This window comes from Myodes glareolus, chromosome 4, assembly GCF_982192425.1.
Source record: "Myodes glareolus chromosome 4, mMyoGla1.1, whole genome shotgun sequence".
Taxonomy (NCBI): domain Eukaryota; kingdom Metazoa; phylum Chordata; class Mammalia; order Rodentia; family Cricetidae; genus Myodes; species Myodes glareolus.
Window position 1 is genome coordinate 67806311 of NC_142029.1, and position 26418 is coordinate 67832728.

General features: G+C 37.7%; 1 protein-coding gene across 1 annotated transcript; it reads right to left on the reverse strand.

The window, feature by feature from the left end:
- Positions 1 to 1062: 1062 nt before the first annotated feature.
- On the reverse strand, positions 1063 to 2016 carry LOC146894446 (olfactory receptor 8G18-like). Its single transcript, XM_085688511.2, has one exon. It carries the CDS (start codon positions 2014 to 2016, stop codon positions 1063 to 1065), a length of 954 nt encoding a protein of 317 aa, XP_085544637.2.
- Positions 2017 to 26418: the final 24402 nt, after the last annotated feature.

Consider the following 26418-nt stretch of genomic DNA (forward strand, 5'->3'; position numbering starts at 1 on the left):
GGAAATGACATCATGACAGCAATCAATATCTATGAAGTTATACTTAAGGTCTATTCAACAAGGGGAACTTTATGCCTGGTTCTATAAGCAGTCAACTATGTGTTGCTGATAAGATCATGGAACATAGAGGAATATCTAATAGTGACTCTTTCCTAAACTAGCATAATCTCTAACTGCATAGTTAGCACTGATCGTCTCACCCACAGGTAAGTTTAACACTTCCTACAATGGATAGAGACCATTGCAGAAATCCACAGGGGGTCTAATAGAGGGAGCAACTGATGCTGGGGAGAAGAGCCACAGAGGATCCATCTAGAATACAAGCTCTCAACCTAAGACTCAGGGAAGATTTGGAGGAAGAAATAATGTTCTAAGTGAGAGGAGAAGAATGACTATGGTGAAAGTGTGTCTTCTATGTCTGACAGGAAAATGGCACCATAATTCTAAACAATATAGACTCCAAAACAAGAGCCAAAACTGATATCAGTTGACACACCAATGTAGAAGGTAAAAAAATCTCAGAGGAATTTAAGCCTAGATGGAGAGCTATATACTATTAGTGATGACTAAGAATAGAATCAGTCTTCCTTTGGATAAACCCCCTAATATGTATGAAAGGTCGTCACTAATTTAACAAAGAGCAGGGGGTACACAGGAGTGTTGAAGGGAGATGTGGCAAGTGATGTAAGTACAGCACTTACATATGAAATTCTCACAAATGAATGAAAAATAAATAAAAAGTATCAGGTTTGTTGAAATTGAAGATGAAGTTTAATATTTTCAAAGTAATACTTATAAAAACCAAAAAATGTATATACCATGTGGAGCTGAAAATGATAGGCATATGGATTGATGTCATCCTTACTATTGGTTTACATTATTTATTCAATGAAACAAAAGAGATAAGATGTGCATAGAAAATTGAATTTGAAATACATATTTATAAAAATTATCAAAGTGTCCTAGCAAATGATTAATAATTCTTACAATTAGAATTAAATCAATCATATCAACTCAAACTATGCATTTGTGAAAAACTTTTTCTAATAAATTATCCTCACATTACTTCTCAAACATGAATTTTTTTCTTTGAAGTATTTTCTTCAATGCAACACTGACATCCTTATTCCTCAGACTGTAAATCAATGGGTTCAGCATGGGAACAACAGTCGTATAAAACACAGATGGCACTTTCCCTTTGTTCATCGAATTCACTGGTGATGGATATAAGTACATGAAAGCAGCAGAACCAAAGTAGACAGCAACAGCAGAGATGTGGGAGCTGCAGGTGCTGAAGGCTTTGGACCTGCCTACTATGGATTTCATCCTGAGAATGCTGGCAATGATGGAGATATAGGAAGTAATAATGGTGAGAATTGGGACACAAATGTTAAAAGTACCAAAACCTAAAATCAACAATTCAGTAATATAGGTATTAGAGCATGCAAGCTCCAAGAGGGGAAGAAGATCACAGAAATAGTGGTTGATCTCATCTAATTTGCAGAACTGAATCCTGACCATGAAGCCTATGATAACTGATGCATTGAACATACCAAAAATATAGACTCCTGTAATCAGGGCACTGCTAATCTGGTAAGACATGGTTACACTGTAAAGCAAGGGGTTACAGATGGCCACAAAGCGGTCATACGCCATTACACCCAGTGTGTGACACTCTGCAGCGCCAAAAATAATAAAGAAATAGAGCTGAGTCATACATCCAGGGTAGGAGATGTGATTCTTCTCTCTCACAAAGTTCACCAGCATTTTAGGAGTCACAACAGTGGACTGACAGAAGTCAATGAAGGACAGACTGCTGAGGAAATAGTACATGGGGTTGTGCAGGTTGGGACTGAACACAATCAGTGTGATCATACCCAGATTCCCTGCAACAGTGACCACATAGATTCCAATGAAGAGGAAGAAGAGAGGCATCTGGATTTCTGGCGTCTCTGAGAGCCCAGCCAAGAAAAACTCAGTTACTGTGCAATGGTTTCCTGCTACCAAGTTCTTCATTCAGATCCTGAAGGAATAAAAGAATTACTTTAACCAGGTAGTGAGTGGTTGCTTAAGTCTTTAATATCAGCACTAGGGAGGCAGAAGCAGGCAAAGTTCTATGAGTTCAAGGCCCACCTGCAAAGCAGAGCTAGCTGTAGGAAAGCCATGCTGCACAAAGTAAAATGTCCCAAATAACATACACACACACACACAGAAGCACACACATGTGTGTGTGTGCATACATATATGTTTGTAGAGAGTGTAAATTTGTCAGAGTGACTCTCTTATGCTTTTCCATGTATATAATGTCCACATATAAATTATTTTTGCCTTAGTATATTTTTGCTCTCTATATAATTACCTTATTGTGTCATAAATTTATATATTGTTTACTATTAATTTTAACCTTATCCTTTAAAAATTAAGAATAGCTTTCGTATAAAGTATTATCACCATGCTCAAACCTTGATAATTTTTGTTATTTCAAATCAATGTCTAATAACTGAGAATTAGTTGAGTATCAGTGAGGAAAAGTGAGACACTTTTGAGGAAGCAAATTTATCTAAAAAGAGTGAATTATTATTTAAAATCTAATTTTATCAGAGGATTTGTGGAGCTCTTTTAAAAATTTTTCATTGTTTTCTAATTCTTAAAATACATAAAGCATTTAAATTTCCAAATGTGAAAATGAAATGACATCTGGAGCAACTGTTACATGAGGTACTGGATGCACAGTGCTCCTAGGGTTATGCACTAGATGCAAAGTTCTCCAGTAGGAAGAAGTTTCTGCTTGTGACCCTGTTCTTGTGAGTGACAGAGTCAGTCAGAAGTGGTTAAATAGTTAGGCTGTAGAGACAAATTGTCTACACTCACTCCCAGTCACTTAATGTCACTCTTGACTAGAACACTGTATTTTTTTATTGATTTACATGTAAAAGAATAAGTAATACTGTCATCTTATCACTAAACAATCCACAGTATTATTTGGTATTGTTACATTATATTGACATTTTCTCAAGTTAGAAACCTGCCATTCTACACGTTAAAATTAGAAAATCAGTTTCGGCTCAGTTCTTACTTTTTCCTTTATTTCTTTTGAACTAATAAACTTCGTAATGCAGAAATATACATTGAGGAAAAAAAAACAATAATTTTCCTCTATCCCAAAGAACTGTGAACAATTAGTCACTGTTTCCACAAAATGAATCTCTATTTGAATTAGAGTTTAGTTAAAAGGTCATAAGTTAAAATGTGTTTAAATGTAAACGTTTAAGTTTTACATAAATAACAACATAAATCTCATGAAAGTTCACAGGTTTAAGTAGACTGAATGAGATAGAAGTTCTTGAAAAAAATATTGAGGAAATTCTTTGCAGCCTGGAAGATTTCAACTTTGATAATTCCTAGAATCACACACAAATAAAAGAAAGCACAAAACATACAAGAATGCTAATCATATAATGGGAGGGGTCAGAAAAGATATAAGAGACACCAATAAGGAGAAGATCTATGAAAAGCTCTCTTGTTGTAATGATCCAGCCAAATTATGATTTCACAGCAGCAGTGGCTGCCTCCATGGCTCACACAGACTGATTATTGTGAGACTGGGGAGGATCAGACACCTCCCCTCCCACTGGTCTTTGGGGAATCTCATAGATTATAGAACGAGGAAAATATTGTCTTCAGTTGTGTACTTACCATCTCAGTACGCATAAACAGTGAATAGCTCTAAGCTTATAATCACTAAGTTGACCTGGTTAAAATGAACAGGTTCTAAAATACAGAAAAAATGTTACAAATACGGTAAAGAGACTTATAGTGAGGAGGGAGTGTAATAGGGAGATAAAGGACAGAAGTGTGATGGTGACTGTATTCAGAATGTGTGTGTGTGCGTGTGTGTGTGTGTGTGTGTGTGTGTGTGTGAGAGAGAGAGAGAGAGAGAGAGAGAGAGAGAGAGAGATTCATTTTAAAGATTATTCTTCCCCAAATAATACACTGCCTATTTGCAGCCTTCCTTGTCTCTATTTGGGTGTTTATTTTTTAGTTATACTGCTTAGATATCACAAAATCACAATGATTTCCGATACTGTTCTAATACATATTGAGCAAAGAACAGTAGTATCTGCACTAAAAATTCCGATTGTTTTTCTTTAGTTTCTCAAACTTGAGTCATATCATGTCTCGCTAAGTTGTGACTTATTCCATTTGTTGTTAAACTGTTTGAAGATGCTTTGCCTGCTATTGGTGCATCACAACAAGCTTTACATTTGTTAATCTTCATTACCAAATGCTTAACTATATTTTTGGTTTAGTATTATGTATCCTTATAGGAAAATATATTTCAACTAATTTTTAATGAATAAATAAAATACAAATTGCATAAAATATGAATGAGTTAATACCAAATATTTAGAAACAGATCTAATAAAAGCATAAAGAATCCTAATATACTGGATCTTATCTATCCTGAGAGATCCAGAAGAAAATTTTAATAAGAAAAGAACTCACCATAGAATTGTTTCGTAACATTTAATATGGTAATAAAATCAAGTCTCACAGACATGTAGAGAGGTTAATAACCCAATAGTGAATTCCACACATGAAATGCAAAAGCATTTACGACACCAAAAGAGTACTTACCAAACTACGTCTATGTTGGGCCATTTCAGAATTTGCAGGAAAATAAGTATAGCCTAATGTTAAAAGTATGCATCTTAAAAGGTCACAAATAATGGAATCTGGCAACTCTGGATGCAACTAATGCTTAGTACAAAACTTTCTCCTTTCATCTCTCTATATTTAACATGCATATATATTATTGGCAAGTACTTAACTACCTTTGTTAAATGTCATATTTATTGTTATAATTGTGTTTCTCTGTGTGATATGTGTGTGCACTGATGTATACCATTGCACACATAAGAAGGCCATAGATGAACTTTGGAGACCCTGTTTTCTCCTTCCACCATGGAAAATCTGAGGATAGAGTTTGAGTCAACAGGGTGGTGTGGCAAAAACATTGACCCTGTGAGTCATCTTTTCTGTCTAGTAAGTGATTTAATATCTAAGAGAGTAATGTATATAGCAGATTTACAATCTGATATGAAACACACAAGAAGATGAAGCACAATTACAAAATTAACAAAAATGTACCAGTGGAAAATGCAAACATGTTGTTGAACAAAAGAAAACTTATTGCATATTTTGTTTATAGTTTTAGCCTCATTTTCTCAAGTAAAAAACAAAATCTCATCAGAAGAGCTTTAATTTCTAGGTCTTCTCAAGTTCATTGCCACAATTGTAAACAATAATTTGTTCCTATTGTATTTCTAGGATTATTGGCGACAAATATTATACCAACTATCCACATGGTCTACTAAGTTGCATTAAATAAGTCACTGTTATGACCTTCTCTCTCATTATTGTATTTGGAAATCGTGGTATATTATAGATAGACTGGTAGCTTGTACAAACATTAATATGTTTACAAAACTTTTACTTATGTCTTAAAATTTATTTACAGAATTCTTAATCTTATGTCAAATATCATCAATACAAATCTCTTCAAGAAGCATGTAAATTTCTAAACTGCCTAAAAAATAAAATTTAAACTTTAAAGAATGAAAAGTACAAGCATTTGTGAATATGATATATTCATAAATAAAAATATCTTCAGGTAGTATGTAGAGATTTCTAATACCTAAAAAATAAAAATGAAATTCTAAATGAATAAAGGAACCAAAATATTTGTGTATTTGGGAGCCATTAGATTAAGTGAAATGAATGTAATGCTGTGCTTCAAAGTTAGAGTCTGACCTCTTTCTTCTCCCACCTTATTGCAGCAGGAAACGGTAAAGAGACATCCACGCTGCTTAAAGAACTCACAACCTAAGTCTGCGATATTAGCATATACTAGTAAGAACTGAACTCCAAATGTGTGATAAAATTTACAGATAAAACAAAACTGGATGGGAAAGGAAATAATTTTGTAGTTAATTGGTTATTATTGCATACTGAGAGTCTTACATGAAGTACAAAAATATATCAACTTTATATTACACAATAAGAAAATTTTGACCATAAAATTTAAATGACATCACCTCTATTCAGTTAAAAATATGATGCCTATTATTTTGATATTTTATAATATTATAAACTATTTCTGATCTCTAATTATTCCAATGTGTAGAGATTCAATATGATTCTCAAAATATTACTTTGACTGTAAAACACATTATGGTCCCTAGTGATAATAAAGATGAACTAAAACCACAAAATGTGTTATGCTTAAACATACTTGTTTCAAATTAGTTAGCTAATCAAAGATGGTTTAGTGTGGCCATAAATTCTGCATTTTAGGTAAGAATGTCTAAACTTATCATTGAACAGAACCACTTGAGTAACAGTCAGAGTAGAAGAAATCACAGATTAAGAGGGTTTTATGAAGTATAATACTTTTTCCTTTTGGAGTTAAACTTGAGTCAAATATCATCCATTTCAGGGTAAGTTGTGTATCTTGTGCCACCATGCCTTCAAAGTGGCTGCTAAGATACACACATACAAACAACAACTACAAAATGAGAATGTATTCACAGACCAAGAATATTCTTAAAAACTTTAAGTCTTAACTAAGAATATATAAATGATGGGGTTAAAAAAAGTTTTTTTCATGACCAAAATAAAATATTTGATGCAATCCACATGAAAACACCAAGGCATAAATTCTTACTAGCCCACACATATGGATAATGCATCAGGAAATGGAAATAAAAGATATCATTCATAAATAAGCAGTAGCTAGACTACTATAATAATCCAAATAAGACATGCAATACACATTCATCTTCAAAGGTGTACAATCAGAACATCAGGAAAGATTTAGTACAAGCTGAGCTGCTGAGTTTTGACATTTGTACTGGTGTCCTTTAAGACTGTTGTTTACCATCAGAAACAACAGCCCTCTTATACTCAATCCATCATATTGTGTTGACAATGCTTCCATTATCTATGTGTGCAAGAATTCGGAGTCACTGCTATACATGGATGCATGGCCTCTGTGTTGTAAGGTAAATGAGAGATGTCCCCTTTTAAAGAGAGACACTGGCAAAATAAAAATTACCTGGAAAATACTTTTTCTTCAGTAATGTGGTGACTTCATTGGACTTTAATATATGCCAAGGGAAGGAGAAGAGCTTCATTTGGTGTATGATTACGACATCTAAGATATTGAACTACAAAAATGTTAATTGAAATAAAGAACCTGGAAACTTCTTCCTGGATGCAAAATATATTCAGTCATAGGGGAAACAAGCTATTTCAGTTTATCCACCCAATATTATGATAACAGTTTACTGCATTTTAAATCTGCTCTAAATTTGAAGAGATCCTGCAACATTATCCAACTCAACATAACTGACAGAAAGTTCCTAAAGTATACTAGAAAGTTAATATCTAAGTAGCACAGTATTATACTGTGAGTCACAGCAGAATGGAAGTGATGGGCTAAGTTTGTACTTTCACAACCTTCAAGAGGTTGGTGCAGTCAATAACATTTAAAAATTACCGTGTGAATAACTGAATAAATGAATCCAGTATGTGGTATATTCCTGATTTTGTACAGTGGTACCTTAGACTCATGACTCACCCTCCTTCTCTCCAACAATCTCACCACCAAGTCACCATTCCTATTAGTAAAGTCACCAATGCAGATTTGCCCAGCACCCAGGAGTCTTCAACACTCAGAGAACAGGGCCTAGTACTTACTCTCAGAACTATTTTTGAAGTTGACCTAATGATAGGTTAACATCCCCAAGAGCTTCTTCAGCTCTAGAATTGGCAACAATGTCATCATTCACTGTCACCTGAGCAGTTTTGCCTCCTATACACTGAAGTTGTATGATGGACTTAAACGTGCCAGCTCCAAATAGCATGATGGCTCAGTCTCCAAGGATTTTCAGCTCTCAGGGAACAAATCCTTGATAGGGAAGCAAACTTCATTTCCCAGCTGGTTAATTTTTCTCTGCCATCAAAAATTCTACATTGGTGGTAAAGATTTATTTAGACATACATTTTATTAAAAACCAATATTTAGACAAATAAATTCTGAGTAGAATTTGAGATTCTACATTTCTTATGAGCTAAGAGACAATTTGGTTATTCCCACTTGCAGTTTAGTTAACTGGTCATATAAAGTAAGACAACAATCTCAGATTTACATCTTGCTGAAAAGTGGCTAAAGAATTTAAAATACAAAAGTTTGATATTATCGTATCCAACTCTGTAATTTGTATTTAAGGACTCATGCCTCATCTACCAAAGTATGTGTGATTGCAAGCATGTGTCTAAGAAAGAAGAAGCCTTATTTACTTGTCTGTACATATTGAAGTTGTTTGTCCATATGTATGCATGAGTTAGTAAAGGGCAAAGACAAACTCTGGTGTTCCTTAGGCTGTCCATTTTCTCTGATGCAAGGTCTCTCACTGGCTAAAAGTAATTAACCAATAGGCTAGTCTGGGTGACTAGATTGCCCTAACAAAATATTGAATATACTCTTCTCTACCTCCTAGTTCTGTGCTTGCAATTATGAGTTACCGTCTTTATTTTTTAAATATTTAAAATATTTAATAATTTAAATTATTTAATTAAATAATTAATTAAATAATTATTTAATAATTAATAATTAATTAAATTTAATAATTTAAATATTTTTTAGACCTACTTTGGTTCTAATGCTTGTATATAAACACTTTAGCAAATTACTTAATTTTCCAGACTGATTTTTAAATTAGTTTTTCTATAAACTGAATTTATGGTTGCGTGATAATGTAATTTAATTTGTGACTTCTTATTGATCTAAGTGTTGTTTCTCAAACCAAAATAGAAAAGTAGGACACTCACTTTGTTTTAGAATCTCAAAGTTGGTTTTAGGTGATGACTTGACATATACCTAGAGTTATCTGGAAAGTGAGAACCTCAAAAGATCAGACTAGACTATGGTTATGTGTGTGAAGCTTTTTCTTAACATTTAATTAGATAAAACCATAGCAAAAACATTTAGAGTAAATAGTGTTCTTCCTTTAAATAATATAAACCCTTAACTGAACAAGGAAAAGCAAGAACATTTCAACGTTGGTGATCTCCTTGCCTGTACTCCCCATTTTCTCATTCAAAATTCATCATAATTTTGTGAATGGAATGTATCATTAGCCAGAAAACAATTCTTCAGTTCAATGCTTTTCCCTTGTGTTCAATGATACAACTAGGTGCTACACTTAAATAACATGACTTCTGAGTCTGAAACTCAGAAAGGTAAGAAGGAAACTCACTATAACTCTACATTAAAAAGAACAATGAACCAGAACAACTACTCTACACTGAACACTTTCAAGAAAAGATATATGGAAAAAAAATGTTTACTGCATGACTCACTATATCACACTACAGCTTCCATAATGAGATTTTTATCCCCTTTTCTTTTCTCTGTTAAATGATATCTGATGTGAAGGGGCTACAAAGGCAGAGGGCATATGCGCAGGAACAGAAAGTGAATGAAATTGAGAAGTACCCAATGAATAAATAAAAAGAATTTTAAGAAAGTAGAAGAACTATGAATAAATTAGATTACAGGGAAGAGAGGTGACCTATACCCATGTGAAAAAGATGCATAGATAACAGTTCCTTCCTGTTTGTCATTGACATTCTAGTTGAAGATAGTATAAATACATTGTGGGTGGTACTCTGATAGAACTTGTCCCCTTCTTAAATATATACTAATATAGTGTTTGTCGACGTCTAGTGTGTCAGGGTTCCTGGGTAAGGGTGTCAAATAAAACAGGACACAGGGGATGCAGAGTGGAAACAGCACTTGCAACTGCATGCTATGCATTTATTAAGTAATCCTTTTACATGCTTTGGAAACAATTGCTTCAGTCAACAGTTTTATCTAAAAGAGGAACTATAGATCATGAGTTAACCAAGGACTTATTTAGATTATGCATATAAAGCAACTTAATGTAGCAAGAATGGTCTGGGGGCTTGCAAGACATCCTAGCCTACTTTAAACAAGGGCCTCCAGAGACATTATCTCACTGCCCCAATCTATTCTAAGACTTTCTTCAGTGAGCAGAACAGCTGGTTCAAGCTGAGACTGTGGCCTCAGGGCAGTCACTTCTGCAAACCACAGGGTATGTGACACTTGCTACTTAGAAGCAAAGGCCAGAGGAATTGTCACTCTGAAATGTCCCATAGCATTCCATGGAACTTCTCTTAGATTCCAAGGCAGTACTCAACACCTCCCCAGGCACGGGTGGCACGATCCCTACATTTTATATCACAGTCTCCAAATCTCCACAAGTGATGTATCCTTTTCAAAATCAGAGTAACATCATATTCCTGTTACATGACTTTTTTCTTCCAATTTCTTAACTTATATAATTTTGAAAGGTATATTTGAATCATTTGCCCAATTGGTGAAGAAGACCATATACACCACAATGAGATATTCCAGGAATATTGAAGAAATTTATTTATTCCCAACTTAATGTATGTGATAAGGGACATTTGCGTCAGCAGAGCTGGTTTCATATATGCAAATTTAACAACCATAAACAGTTTTAAGAATTTGCGGCAGAAGATATAGATTGCCAAATTAATTAAACCCTGGTTATACAAAACAGTAATACTTCTCTGTGTGTATGAAGGTGAGAATTCATTTTTACATTTGGTACATTTCTTCCAAACAATAGTTCCATATTTAGTGGTTATAAAGTATACCTTTCCACAGATTCCAGAGGTCATGAGCCATTGCTAATTAGAGCTATTCTTTGTTGAGTGGAAACTTATCTTTTGTATTAACATTTTTAGGGCAACTTTAACAACTTTATTTCTTAGGCTGTGTGTCATGAGATTCAACAGAAGTACAACAATGGTATAAAAGACAGATGAAGATGTATTTGTCCCAGGGAACTGACTGAAGGTGAAGGTATCTAATGGTGTAGAACTAAAGAAGATATCAACAGCTAAAACGTGGGAGCTGCATGTACTGCAGGTCTTGGATCTGCCCGCATTTCATTAATTTGTAAGAAGGTGACAATGATGAAGATGTAAGAACTAAGTATTGTCATAACTGGTAGAACAATGGTAAATACACAGAGGAACAGTGCTAGTACCTCACTGATAAATGTATTAGAGCAAGAAAGTTCCAGTAGTAGGAGAAGATTACAGAAGTAATGGTTTATCATATTAGACTTACAGAAAAGCAGTCTGGGAAGCAAGAAACTATTACCTGAGGCACTGAGTAAGCCCATACCAGGTGTGTGCAGGTGAGCACTGAACAGAATCAAGATGATCATGCCCAGGTTTCCCATAGTTGTAAACAAATAGACTCCTAGAAAGACACAGAATGCTGGCACATGGAGTCTGAGTTTTCTCTTAACCTATTGAGGATGAACCCATCTACTGTTGTTTGATCTACTTCTTTCATTCTCTTCTGGAAATTCTATGTAAGAAGAAAATTTTACATGGAAGAGAAATTTGAGCATCCATTTTTCTTATCACTCAATGAATTTTTGAAACCAAATTCAAATATTTTTAGGTATCTCCAATCAACTTTCATCCTCTTTTCTATCTAAACAGTTTGAGATTTTGCAGTCCTGGAAAGAGGCAATATGCAAAGAAATAATCATACAGATGTTTATTTACTTGTGACTTTGTCATAAGTATTAGGTGTATTGGGACCCAATTTATACCTCACGCAATTCATTCTAGCAGCATTTATAGAGTGTTTCTAGTATTTCTCATGTCTTATTTATGACACTTGTTTGTTGGTAGAAAATGCTTTACATGATGTAAAGTAACAACATTATAGACAGGAGATCCATGTCCAAATGTTGGTTAATGATTAACAAATCAAATACTCACAATAAAATAATGACCAAGAGAATTATTAAATGCTTCACTTTAATATAGATATTTGTTTAGGAAATCAGCCCAAAAAATGAACTTAAAAGCTATAACTGGATGTTTCTCTCCCTCCCACCAATTACTAAATAACTACTCAGAGGTGTAATATTAACTATAAATAGTTTTTTTTTTCTTTCCAAACTGCTTCCTGCTGTCTGTGGACAAAGTATCTTTAGGGTCCGTGAGAAACTTGGAGATGTCTAAATCCTGGAAGACCAGATATAGTCATTGTTGGTGGATAGCATGTCAAGGTTATGGAGGCCTCCCTTGATCAAATCTGCTCCACCATAATCTGGAATGAATCTATAGTTTCTTGCCTTCTGTGGAAACAAAACCAAAATTGTTTATGCAAAGCAATGCATCTTTTAAGTTCCATTTTGCAAATATATTTTTGACTTTTATTTTAAAGTTAATACATTTTTAAAACATTTCGGTTGGTATATTTTATCAGCTCTCTTTCAATCCCATGTCTTTCAACAGCTGTCTCTTAACCATCAGCCATAAAAATTTAAAATCAACATAATAACCTACAGGATCTTGATTCCCTGTGTACTTTCCATCTTTTTAGAGCTTTTTTTCTTTTATATTACATTCACTATTTCATTAAAGGCTTTATTTTATTTTTTAAAACTATTCTTTCTACAACTTTCTATACCTTTTTTCTTTCTTTCTTAAGCCTATGCACATTGTATTGTAAAACACCTTGGAAGCTGTTTAGAGATTTTCCTGTCTGGACTTCTCTTATCTGTGCAGAGGCAAGACATTGTTTTTCACACTCATGTTTCCAGAGGAAATGATCTCCTTCATAGAAGCAAACCTTAGCAAGGTCCATACTGATCACAAACTGTGTTTAATTCTTTAAACTGTTTAAAAGGAATTTAATCATGCATTCTGAGTAGATTTCACTGAGCATCCCTTGCTTTATTACTGGAAACATCTGAAATCCCAGCACATCCTCTCATTGGTTTGCCCCTTCTCTGACTCTAGTTCGTAGTGGTGAAACATTTGAAACTGACACTGAATACATGGGCAGTTAAGATGGTGCCAAACGAAAGTCAGATGGGTGGACCCTGAGTGGTTCACGCCAGGACCTGAATGGACACCAGAACCAGGCAAGATGATGACAGTGTGTGAACAGCTCATGGACAATACAGTAAATATAGGATTTTTGAGTGTGTGATAAGGAGTCCTTTAAAATGATTGGCTGTCTCCTTTTACATCCTCCATAGCCCTGAGGTTTTTTTCTTTAAAAGATGTTTATTGTGCAAAAATAAAGAAGTTACTGCCTGACTCGACCCCCCACTGAGTCTGTCTCTTGGATGCAGAGAGCCTGGGGAATAGGTGAGCAGTACACTTACCTTCTCTTGGACCAAGTTACTCTTTATCAGGGTGGTCTAAGACCCAGCACCTGGCACCCAATATGGGGCTCAAAGAATAACATTTTGGCTCCCTATTCACTGTCCTTCATATTCCTAGAGGCCCCAGTCGAGAAAGTGAGATCCAGCCACCCCAAGTCAATTATAACCTCTATCTGACCCAGAAAGCACAGCCAACACCCCTTGACCTGAGACACAGTGAGGTCATTGAAGACCTCCCCTTCAAGTCACCTATCACCAAGTCATGGTACTGCGTCCCATCTCCACACAAAGCATCACCAGCACAGATTTGGGAGCTTCATCTCTCGTTCCCAGTGGCACCAACAGCCCAGCTCCAAAGAAGACCACTGGAAGTGTAGGTTACCTAGCCCTGGACCTTTAGGCTAGTTCCCCGAGATCTCACCACAAGCCATCCACATCATCTGTCACATTGGATGAGAAGGCAGACTACTTCCAAGTGGACAAAGAGAAGACTCAAACCCTGAAGAACACCATGCAGGAGTGGACAGATTGCGACAGTACTCAGAGTCTTCCAAGCTGTGATGTGCGAGGTGGGTACCAGCTCAAGGGCCATGAAGTAGCTGCTCTGAGTTGGTTCCTTGTCACCTCCTTTTCCATCCCTTACAAAAAAAATGGGGGGAAGCCTCCTGATTTAGACCCATTTGTTGTCTGATGCTTGAAGGTAGAGGGAGTAGCCAGGCTCATGTCTGCTCACCACTCTCTACCCTCTACCTCAGGGATGCTTCTCCATCCTTTCAGGATGCTAACCAAGGCATGCTGTGTTCCAGTCCTACAGTCCATTGCTGAATGGGCAACCCCCCTGAGTGACCTGGGCCAAGAGGCTGGTACCCAGGATGCAAGGTCTCTGGGAAACAGCACCCCACTGCAGTCAGTGTGCCATAAGAAGCAGGTGGACAACAGGTTGTGCACAAAGTGATTTCAACTCTGAGATGAGACTCTGTGCTCTCTACACCTACTGGGTTCCACTGGGCTTTGTGCTGTATGTCAACAATCTCTAAGGCAGTGAAGGAGATCCAGTGCTACAGGTGTGCTAGATAAGGAGGTCAACTCCCAGGAATCTGAGTAGTCATCAGCTATGGTCACCTTCTAGGTCAGGCATGGTGACCTGGTATTCTGGGGTAGCTTGCTCTCCTGCCACTGCAGGCTCACAGTGTTCTCCAGGTCTGAGTCCACATTTTGGCCTTCCAGTTCTTAAGGGGTGTCATATAACCGATTGCCTTTGTGATGGGCCCAGACCTCTCATGTCTCTGGCATCTCACATTCTCCTCTCCTGTTTTGCGCTTGAGGTCATTCTTGGCATAGCTGGCTCGTATCATGAAGGACCACAAGCAGCCATGTGCATGAGGCTGTGAAGGCTATTGCATTGTACCACAACTTGACACCTGTGTACAGGTCCAAAAGCATGGCAGACCAGGAGGAGGGCCTAGTTTTTATGCACATATCGGCCCTGCACCCACCCTCTCTGGGATTCCCACTATTCCAGGATTCTCAAGAAGGGGTTGCACTCGAGAAGGGCTCCCCTCCTCTGACCTGGGCCCCAGCACACCCCGCTCTATCTAAATCTTGGAGCTCAAGGCAAACACATCATTGATGAAGCAGTGATAGAAGAGACCTTTCACATAGCACACACAAGTCCCCTAGTCAATCACTTTCTGGGCTAAGCAAAGGCACTGTTTGTCACAGATCCAGTTCTATTGCAGTGGCCTCGAATGGTGTAGATGGTGGTATTCCAACTGCTGGTTGTTCTGACCCTATTGCTTCCGGCTATTGCCAAGGGAAATCCACACCAACCTCAGCGAATGACCTGGGCGGTGATCAGTACTGGCACTGGAGAGATCCTCAACAGTATCACGTATGAAGTTGTCCCTCAGACCTGTTGGCCCAATCTCTACTTTAAACTTTGTGACCTGACTGGAGGATCTTGAGATGTCGGGGACTGAACTCCCCCTTCATAAAGGGCAGCCCAAACATGGGGGTCCACAAGGATGCAACTTGCCACACTTATCCAATCCCAAGTCTCTGGGCTGCACACGTGTCCTAGAGGGAGCAGCTTTAAGAGACAGAGACATTTATATATTCCTGGAAGTAGTAGAACCACCACAGATATTTCCAACTGTGGTGGGGCAGAGGCTTATTATTGCACCTAATATGGATGTGAAGTGACTGAGCAGGCGATTGGATCAAACATAAGTGGTTCATCATTGTTCAATGGGTCCCACTTCTCAAACTTGCTAAAAATTCCCTATATGGGCAATGTACTTCCTACTTATGTAAGTAACCCTCTTCAAGTGACCTTCACAGAGAAAGGGAGAAAAATATCGAATTGGGAGTTTGGTAGGATGTGGGGGTTCCCCGACTCAGGGGCTCTCTTTTCCCTCTCCCCTCCAGGGATAGGAGCTTCTTACTCTATACCTGTGCCATTGGAAGGAACGGACTTAATTTTATCCACTATGCATTTAGCTTTTCAGGCACTAAAGCAGACATGATCAGAGCTTACTGACTCCTGTTGGCTATACTTGCTGCAAACACACCCTTTTTATGAGTACTTAGGTATTAGAGGAGAATACCTTGTTGAGGACTAACAAAATAAATGCAGATGGAGGATCCAGCTGAGACTCACCCATTGCATTTGACAAACATCACCTGTGTCTTGCCAAGGGTGTATCGAAACACAATTAAGAAAAATACCATGTCTTTAATCAAACCCAGGTAAAATCATTGGTGCCTAAAGAACATGGAAATTTTTGGCTCTGCCATCAGACCAGTATGAACCATTGTATCTCACTAGAGTTAATGCTACAATGGACTGATGCTTGTGCTATGGTAACACTGCTTCCCCATGTATTGTACCATTCAAATGAAGAGACACTGATCCTTTCCGTGCCTGAGTATGGAGGGAACCACTGACAGCACTGGCTGTAACCACCCTTTTAGGGCTGGGGGCCACCGGGACTGGTTTAGGAGCAGCTTCCATGGCACTCCAACAGAGGCTTCAAGGAACTATGGATGCGGACAGATTCTAACCAAAATAAGGTAGAAACTTCCATTAGGTATTCACAAAAGTCCTTTGATTCCCTAGTTCAAGTCTTGCTACCAAACAGGCGAGGGCTGGATCCTTTATTTTTACAGCGAGGAGGTTTATGCCAGGCACTTGGGAAGAATGTTGTTTTTATGCTGACCACTCTGGTATAGTCATTCAAAATTTCCATGAGATCAGAAAAGGAATTGGGAGAGAAAGAAAGATTTAAGTACTAGTTGGTATAAACAATAGTTTGACTGGTCCCCCTGGTTAACCACTCTAATTTCAACATTATTGGGACCGCTCAAAATACTTACCCTGATTTGTACTTTGGGCCCTGCATAATCAACAGGTTATTTCGACTCATAAGGGCTAAAACTCAGGAAAGCCAGCTCATGACTCTTTGTGCTCACTATGATAAGGTCAGCACTGAAGAATCCCCCTATGTTTTGGGTGAACTTTAAGAAAAACTAGCTAAAGGAGGTGAGCCCCATAAAGAGGTGCCCCTAAGCCTGAAACTCAAGAAAGAAGTGGGCTAAATTTAAAAAGAAGAAGGGGGCCCACCTGCCATCCCGGCTTCCATCCAGAGAGCCATCGGAGGGGTGAGTTTGCTTCTGGCCCGCGGAAGGGGCCCAGCGAGGAGGAGCTCGGACTTTCTCTGACCCCATAGACTCCCAGGTCACCCTGCAGTGCTGGCTCAACCCTGCTAAGCTCCCACTTATGTAACAGAAAAACTTTTAGAACTCAGGGCAGTCATCACACCACACACACTAATAGTAGGAGACTTCAACACACCTCTCTCACCGATGGACAGGTCAATCAAACAGAAACTCAACAGAGAAATAAGAGAATTACTAGAGGTAATGAATCAAATGGACTTAACAGATATCTATAGAACATTCCACCCAAATAGGAAAGAATATACCTTCTTCTCGGCAACTCATAGAACCTTCTTGAAAATTAACCACATACTCGGTAACAAAGCAAACTTCCACAGATACAAAAAAATATTAGTAACCACCTGAGTCTTGTCGGATCACCACGGAATAAAGTTAAAATTCAATAACAATTCGAACACCAGAAAGCCTACAAATGCGTGGAAGTTGAACAGTCAACTACTGAATCATCCCTGGGTCAAGGAAGAAATAAAGAAAGAAATTAAAGTATTCCTTAAATTTAATGAAAATAAGACACAACATACTCAAACCTATGGGACACAATGAAAGCAGTGCTAAGGGGAAAGTTCATAGCACTAAGTGCCCAATTAAAGAAAACGGAGAAAGTACATATTGGAGACTTAACAGCACACCTGAAAGCTCTGGAAAAAAAAGAAGCAGACTTTCCCAGGAGGAGTAGAAGACTAGAAATAATCAAACTGAGGGCTAAAATCAACAAAATAGAAACACAGAAAACAATCCAAAAAATAAACGAAACAAAAAGTTGGTTCTTGGAGAAAATCAACAAGATTGATAAACCCCTAGCAAAACTAATCAAACAGCAGAGAGAGAACACTAAAATTATTAAGATCAGAAATGAAAAGGGGGACATAACAACAGACACAGAGGAAATTCAGAGAATCATTAGATCTTACTACGAAAGTTTATATGCCACAAAGTTGGAAAATGTACAAGAAATGGATTGGTTTTTAGATAAATACCATTTACCAAAGATAAATCAAGACCAGATGAACAATCTAAATAGATCTGTTAGTTGCGAAGAATTAGAAGCTGTTATCAATAACCTCCTGACCAAAAAAAGCCCAGGGCCAGATGGTTTCAATGCAGAATTCTACCAGAACTTCCAAGAAGAGCTGATACCTATACTCCTTAAGATATTTCACAATATAGAAACAGAAGAGTCATTGTCAAACTCTTTTGATGAAGCTACAGTTACCCTGATACCAAAACCACATAAAGACACAACCAAGAAAGAGTTACAGGCCAATCTCACTCATGAACATTGACGCAAAAATTCTCAACAAAATCCTGGCAAACCGATTCCAAGAACACATTAGAAAAATTATCCATTATGATCAAGTAGGCTTTATTCCAGAGATGCAGGGCTGGTTCAACATACGCAAATCTATCAATGTAATCCATCATATAAATAAACTGAAAGAAAAAAACCATATGATCATCTCATTAGATGCTGAAAAAGAATCTGACAAAATCCAACATCCCTTTATGATAAAGGTGTTGAAGAGATTGGGGATACAAGGATCATACCTAAATATAATAAAAGCTATTTACAGCAAGCCGACAGCTAACATCAAACTGGAACGGAGAGTAACTCAAAGCCATTCCATTGAAATCAGGAACAAGACAAGGCTGTCCACTTTCTCCATACCTCTTCAATATAGTGCTAGAAGTTCTAGCAATAGCAATAAGACAACATAAGGGGATCAAGGGGATTCGAATTGGAAAGGAAGAAGTTAAACTCTCGTTATTTGCAGACGATAGGATAGTATACATGAGCGACCCCAAAAATTCTACCAAAGAACTCCTACAGCTGATAAACACCTTTAGTAATGTGGCAGGATACAAGATCAACTCCAAAAAATCAGTTTCCCTCCTATACACAAAGGATAAAGAAGCAGGGAGGGAAATCAGAGAAACTTCACCTTTCATGATAGCCACAAATAGCATAAAATATCTTGGGATAACTCTGACCAAGAAGTGAAAGACCTATTTGACAAGAACTTTAAGTCATTGAAGAAAGAAATTGAGGAGGATAACAGAAAATGGAAAGATCTCCCTTGCTCTTGGATTGAGAGGATCAACATAGTAAAAATGGCAATTCTACCAAAAGCAATCTATAGATTCAATGCAATCCCCATCAAAATCCCATCAAACTTCTTCACAGACCTTGAGAGAATAATAATTAATTTTATATGGAAAAACCAAAAACCTAGGATAGCCAAAATTATCTTATATAATAAAGGAACTTCTGGAGGTATAACCATCCCTGACTTCAAACTCTATTACACAGATACAGTTGAAAACAGCTCGGTACTGGCATAAGAACAGAGAAGTCGACCTATGGAATCGAATAGAAGACCCAGATATTAACCCACAAACCTATGAACACTTGATTTTCGACGAGGGGTCTAAAGGTATGCAATGGAAGAAGGAAAGCATCTTTAACAAATGGTGCTGGCATAACTGGATGTCAACCTGTAGAAGAATGAAAGTATATCCATATCTATCACTATGCACAAAAATCAACTCCAAATGGATTAAAGACCTCAACATTAATCTGATCACTTTGAACCAGATAGAAGAGAAAGTGGGAAGTAGTCTACAAGACAGAGGCACAGGAGACCACTTCCTAAGTAGAACCCCAGTAGCACAGACAATAAGAGAATCAATGAATAAATGGGACCTCCTGAAACTGAGAAGCTTCTGTAAAGCAAAGGACACCGTCAGTAAGACAAAAAGTCTACCTTCTGACTGGGAGAAGATCTTCACCAACCCCTCATCAGATAAAGGCCTGATCTCCAAAATATACAAAGAACTCAAGAAACTAGACACTAAAACTCTAATTAACCCAATTAAAAAATGGGGTGCTGATCTGAACAGAGAATTCTCAACAGAAGAACTTTGAATGGCCAAAAGACACTTAAGGTCATGCTCAACATCCTCAGCTATCAGGGAAATGCAAACCAAACAACTATGAGATACCATTTTACACCGGTCAGATTAGTTAAAGTCAAAAACACCAATGATAGCCTATGCTGGAGAGGATGTGGAGAGAGGGGAACTCTCATCCATTGTTGGTGGGAATGCAAACTTGTGCAGCCACTGTGGAAATCAGTGTGGCGGTTTCTCAGGAACCTGGGAGTCAACCTCCCTCAAGACCCAGCAATTCCACTCTTGGGAATATACCCAAGAGATTCCCTATCATACCACAAAAGCATTTGTTCAACTATGTTCATATCAGCACTATTTGTAATAGCCAGAACCTGGAAACAACCTAGGTGCCCCTCAATAGAAGAATGGTTAAAGAAGGTGTGGAAAATAAATACATTAGAGTTTTACTCAGCGGTAAAAAGCAATGACATCTTGAATTTTGCATGCACATGGATGGACATAGAAAACGCTTTACTGAGTGAGGTAAGCCAGACCCAAAAAGAGGAATATGGTATGTATTCACTCATAAGTGGATTCTAGCCATAATTAATGGTCTTTGAGCCTATTATTCGTGATCCTAGAGAAGCTAAATAAGAAGGTGAACCTGATGAAAATCATGAAGTTATCCTCCTGGAGATTGGAAATAGACAAGAGTCCCAGGTAACCACTGGTGCATGGGGGGGGTGGGAGGGTTGTTGGAAGGGGAGAGGGTTAGAGAGAAGGGAGTAGGGGAGGAATGGGGAAAGTTCGGTTGACTGGGATGGGGGAGGAGGGAGGAAGGATGTATATGGGATCAGTGAAGAATATATTTCAACTAAGGGAGTCATTTTAGGGTTTACAAGAGACTTGATTATAAATGGGATCCCAGGTCCAAGGAGAGATCCCCAGATTGTTCTCTTGACAGAGGAGAGGGTACCTGAACTGGCCTTGGCCCATAACCATACTGATGAATATTTTGCTTATCACCATAGAACCTTCATCTGGGGATGGATGGAGATAGAGACAGATACCCACATTGGAACACTGGACTTAACTCCCTAGGTCCAAACGAGAAGCAGAAGGAAAGAGAACATTAGCAAAGAAGGCAAGACCAGAGGGAACCTTCATCCGATGATGGATGGCGATACAGACGGAGACCCACATTGGAGCACCGGACTGAGCCCCCCAAGGTCCAAATGAGGAGCAGAAGGAGGAAGAACATGAAAAAGGAAATCAAGACCGCGAGGGGTGCGGTCACCCACTGATACAAGGGGGCTGATCTAATGAGAGTTCGCCAAGGCCTGTTGTACTGGGTCTGAACGAGCACGTGATCCAACCAGATTCTCTGAATGTGGCCGGATTCTCTGAATGTGGTTGGCCCGGAGTCTTTCTGAAAAGCCATTGACAATGATACTGGGACTTGTTTCCTCTGCATATACTGGATTTTTGGGATCCAGTCTGTTTGGATACTCACCTTCCTGGACCTGGAGGGAGGAGGGAGGAACTTGAACTTTCCACAGGGCAGGAAACCCTGACTGCTCATAGGGATGGAGAGGGAGGAGGAGAGGGAGTGGGGGGAGTTGGATGGTGTTGGGAAGAGGGGCGGAAATGGAAACTTTTATAATTTAATAAACTTTGGGAAAAAATTAAAAACAAGAAGGGGGAAGTCTGTAGGGCTTATGGGAAGTTAAGATGGTGCCAAACGAAAGTCAGACAGGTGGACCCTGAGTTGTTTACACCAAGAAGCCATTGAACAGCAGAACCAGGAATGATGATGTCCAACATGTGAACAGTTCGTGGACAATAGAGTAATACAGGGTTCTTGTGTGCATGATAGGGTGACCTTTAAAATAATTGGCTGGCTCCTTTTCTCCTCATCATGGTCCTGAGATTATTTTGCTTTAAAAAATGTTTACTGTGCAAAACAAACGAGTTCCTGCCTGGCTCGACTTCCAGATGCATCTAACTATCTCCTGGTTCAAGGAAGACTGTGAAATGGGCGAGCAGCACACTTACCTTTCCTTAGACCCAGCTCATCCTCATCCAGGTGAGTTAAGACCCAGCACTTTAAATTGTTTAAAAGGAATAGGGGCATGCATTCTGACTTGATTTCACTGAGCATCCCTTTGCTCTAGTACTGAAAACTTCTGAAATCCTAGCACATCCTCTCCTTGGTTTGCCACTTCTCTGACTCTAGTTTGTAGTGGCGAAGTATTTACAACTGACAGTGAATACAAATCAACCTGGAGGTTTTGTACCACAGCATCCATGGGAGAATCTAACCCTGCAAAAAGAGTAGGACTAATGTTGGTGAGGGACCGATGTGACAGTCAACTAACACCTTCATTTTCTCATTTACTCTGTGAGCTGTTCCTTTAATTTGTGCATGGCATTGCCCTCCCCCAACTCCTCATCCACCATGGTCATTAATGTGGGAATGTCTTCATTATGATACTTGACTGATTCTTCCTCTAATCCTCCCTCTCTTCAGGAATTAATTTATGCTCCTCATCATCTCTGCCAAATCTAAGAAATTCTTCCAGTCAGCAAGTATCAGGCAATGGAATAGGTGGCTCAGTTTCACTTCCTTGCAAGGAAACTCTCTTTTTCTCTGGGTCAAATCTAGGCTGTTCAATCAGTGCCCACAACCTAAACGTATCCACAAGCACCTTTTCAGGACCATGCAAGACATAATGTTGCTGTAATTTGCAGCCTACCTATTCTGATCCCTGCTTCTATGCAGTTTGGAAACACGGACAGAAGCACCAGCAAAGAATACTACATTGTTACAGACTTCTTTATCTGAAGGTACCTCTGGCTCAAGGAACAATCAAGTCGCTTTCCTAGTCTTAACTAGGTAACATTCATACAGTTTTTTCTTGGCAAAACATCCCGTTTATCCTGTTTCAGCAAAGCTGAGCAAATCAAGTATCATTTTGACCCATCAAACCAAGATAAAGTCACTAAAGCTCTCACAAAAAAGCTGTCTTTTTTTAAAGTAAGGATTCTGAGGCTCAAAGGAAATTTGAGAGACTCACATTGGGCACCATTTGTAACTAGACGTTCCTCTCTCTCCTGCTAGTTCCCAAATAATCACTCTAAGACTTAATATTCACTATAAATGTTTGCCCAATGACTTAGTATTACTACGAGCTAGCTCATAGATTTAAATTAATCCATTTCTATTAATCTATGGATTGCCATGTGGCTGTGGCATTAGCATTTCCGGCATGTGCTTCCTTGGGTGACCAGATGGCTCATCTCAAAGACTCTAACCTTCTCCTGTATCTCAGCTTGGATTTTCCACCTAGCTCTATTCTGCCATGCCAGGGGCCAAAGCAGCTTTATTTGTCAACCAATGAGATCAATACACATTCACTGCAAACACACAAAAAATCCCACAGCATTAAGTTAGTAGTTTAAAAATCAAGAAGATAACTTATCTACTAATGTATAAATATAATTGAGCATATAGAATTCCAGATTGGTTGAGGAGAACGATTAATTTTAACAAGCAGTATATCCCAGTAATTGTAGTAAACAGAAATCACAGGATAGTTGACAAAATTTTAAGAAAATCACCAACAAACTCAAATGAGATAGCTTACAGTTATGTGTTGCCTCCTTGCTATTCTTTGACTCAGAAGTCATTGATCTTTTTTCCGAAAGGACAGTTGTTCCCATTATGGGTAAATTACAAATCATAAGGAAAAGCTTCATTACAAGTACAGATTGATACTTTTAAACATCCAATAGAAGCAATTGTTTATATAGTAGCACCTGGCTTCTTAGTTTTCAAACAACATTTACTTTAAGATCTCACCTTTATTTTAACACTTCTAAGTTCAGCTCTACTATAAAAGCTTAGAACAATGTACTGACACAGAATGTGTCTTCAAATTTGGAGTGTGGAAAACATAATTCCCAATGCAGCATACCAGAGAAGTCGAACCATTGCAGGGAACATATCACGTGAAAAACTAATTAATGCTGGTATAAGAGCAGGTTAGTGACCACGGGTGTGATCCTAAGGTGGCTGATTTGGTCCTTTACACCTTTTTCTTTTTTTCCATTTATCAATATATTTCTGTCTTCTCTGTCTCTCTCTGTCTCTCTCTCTCTGTCTCTCTGTCTTTCTCTCTCTGTCTCTCTCTGTCTCTGTCTCTCTCTGTCTCTCTCTCTCTCTCTCTCTCTCTCTCTCTCTCTCTCTCTCTCTCTCTCCTTTGTACTTAAGTCTTCTGCCTCACCAACATGTACCAAAGGAGAGTTTTCTTGATAGGATATTTGGTCTTGACCTTCTTGGAATTCAGAACCTTAAGAAAACATAAATACAGTTCTGATTACTATACATTATCTTCCTGTGGTATTCTGTTATACCAACTAAGACAGATCAACACACACGACAGTTTATACCTCTGAGTCTTTTCACTGGCTAATTTTATTGTGTTTCTTGCTGCTTGCAAAGATGCCCCAGGAAGTAATAGGTTCTATCACACAAGTCCCACTGTCTGTTTCTCAATTATGGTAGCTCTAACAATGTTTGAGGGCTTTGATCAATTGTATTTGACTCATTTTCCTTGCAGCCCAATTCCAACAAGCACACTTAATTCCAAGGCCTTCTGTTCAGTCCTGCTTGTATCACATTCATGTTTGTATGCCTTTGTCCTTGGTAGAAAATTCCTCACTATTAATTTTTTATCAATTTTCTTCGGTTCCCACTGTTGGATAATCTTACCTATGGATAAATTATAAGAAAAACAAGAAAAATTTTTACTGACAAAGTTTTTTTTTAGTACCACTAAATTGAGATGCTAAGAAGAATATATTTAGCAAATATGAATTCATTAGTTTGGACTTTGTAAAAGTTCATCTCACTGCAAACACTAACAATATAACTGATGTATTTATCAAATCGCTATGTCTTCTTGTAGCATTCTGTACCTTATGCTTGTCTGTATTTTTGGTAAGAATATTTAATATATTTATCACCAAATAGTTTGAATTACACCATGACATATTTTAACTTTCAGCATTGTGCTGCACAGAATATATTTATGAATATTTTAAAACAAAGAACTGCTTCACCCAAAATAACTGAGAATGTGAACTCATTTATTATTTGTAATTTGAATCTTCTCTTCCCATGTTATTACAACTGTTTTTGTATTCTCTGGCTCATTAGATTGACTGCTACATATAATCCTTATAACTGGATCTGTGTGGGGTTTTTTGTCTTTTTATTTGGGAATTATTTATCATAGTATACTTTGCTCCAGGATTAACAATATTTTTTCAATTCGTGATATTTCCCTTATAGGGAAAGAAACATGGCAATTCAGAACTATATAATGTACATCCACAATTTTTGTATCATTCATCATTTATTATTTACCAAAAATGAATGAGATAACTAAAGTAACCAGTTTTAATAGATCATTTGTTTCATGAGATAGTGCAAAAATAGGTGAAAATAGAGAACAGGATCTCAAAGTTATGTGAATTCAAACAGTATCTACTATTAATGTATAAGTTCTTAATATGTAATATTTTATGCCTGTATATTTAATTCTGTCTTCAGTAGTGTTGGGTCCTAGGTTGCACAATTGAATCATGATTAATAAAAACTCAGGATCAGAAATTGGGGTTCATCCTGAAGATCCAAAAGGCAAAACAGCCAAACACTGGCTCTAACTGAGTCTGAAATAGTGATCCTGCCTCCTGAATCTCGGAATGAGATTTTGAGAGCTGTCTCCCCCTGTCTTAAATTTCTTTATAGGCCTCGGATTAAAGACATACACCAGTGTGGCTAATGGTATGTACCACTTGATTTCTGTGGCACCTAGTGTGGCTACTGGGATTAAAGATGTGTGTTATTGTGGCTAATGAGCTTAAAGGTATGTGTTACCATTCTATAAAGATGACTAGTGAGAATGTTTTATTCTCAAATCTTCAGGCAGTCGTTATTTATTAAAATACAATTGAAATGCCACTACATTTACCCTTTTTGCATAAAATAAAAAGGAAGATTATAATTAATATAAGAAAACTATATGCAATTCATACAATGACTATACACAATTTATGGAGACAATAAATATTTCAACAATATCTAGTCCATTTGCATTTGAAAAATTCAGAGAAAATATTTTATATCTATCCTATCTTGGTGAGACCAAAATCTTATACCTAATTTTTTTTCTATCATAACTAGCTTTCTGTGTCTGGTAATATAGCTATCTAATCTTCAACTCCCTCAGAGACCCAAAGAGAAAATAATAGTAACTGAGTAAGCAGGAAGTGTAAGCAAGTGACATCCAAAAATTCTGAGTAATGACAGAAACAGATGGATGCCTGGATAGTCATCCAAAGTTCCTTTACAATGTTGAGGCATCCACCTTTGTCCTACAGGTATAGCATATTTGACAGACTTTTCTAT

Coding starts and splice junctions, on each gene's coding strand:
- LOC146894446 (XM_085688511.2), bottom strand. CDS start 2,016: ATGAAGAACTTGGTAGCAGGAAACCATTGCACAGTAACTGAGTTTTTC.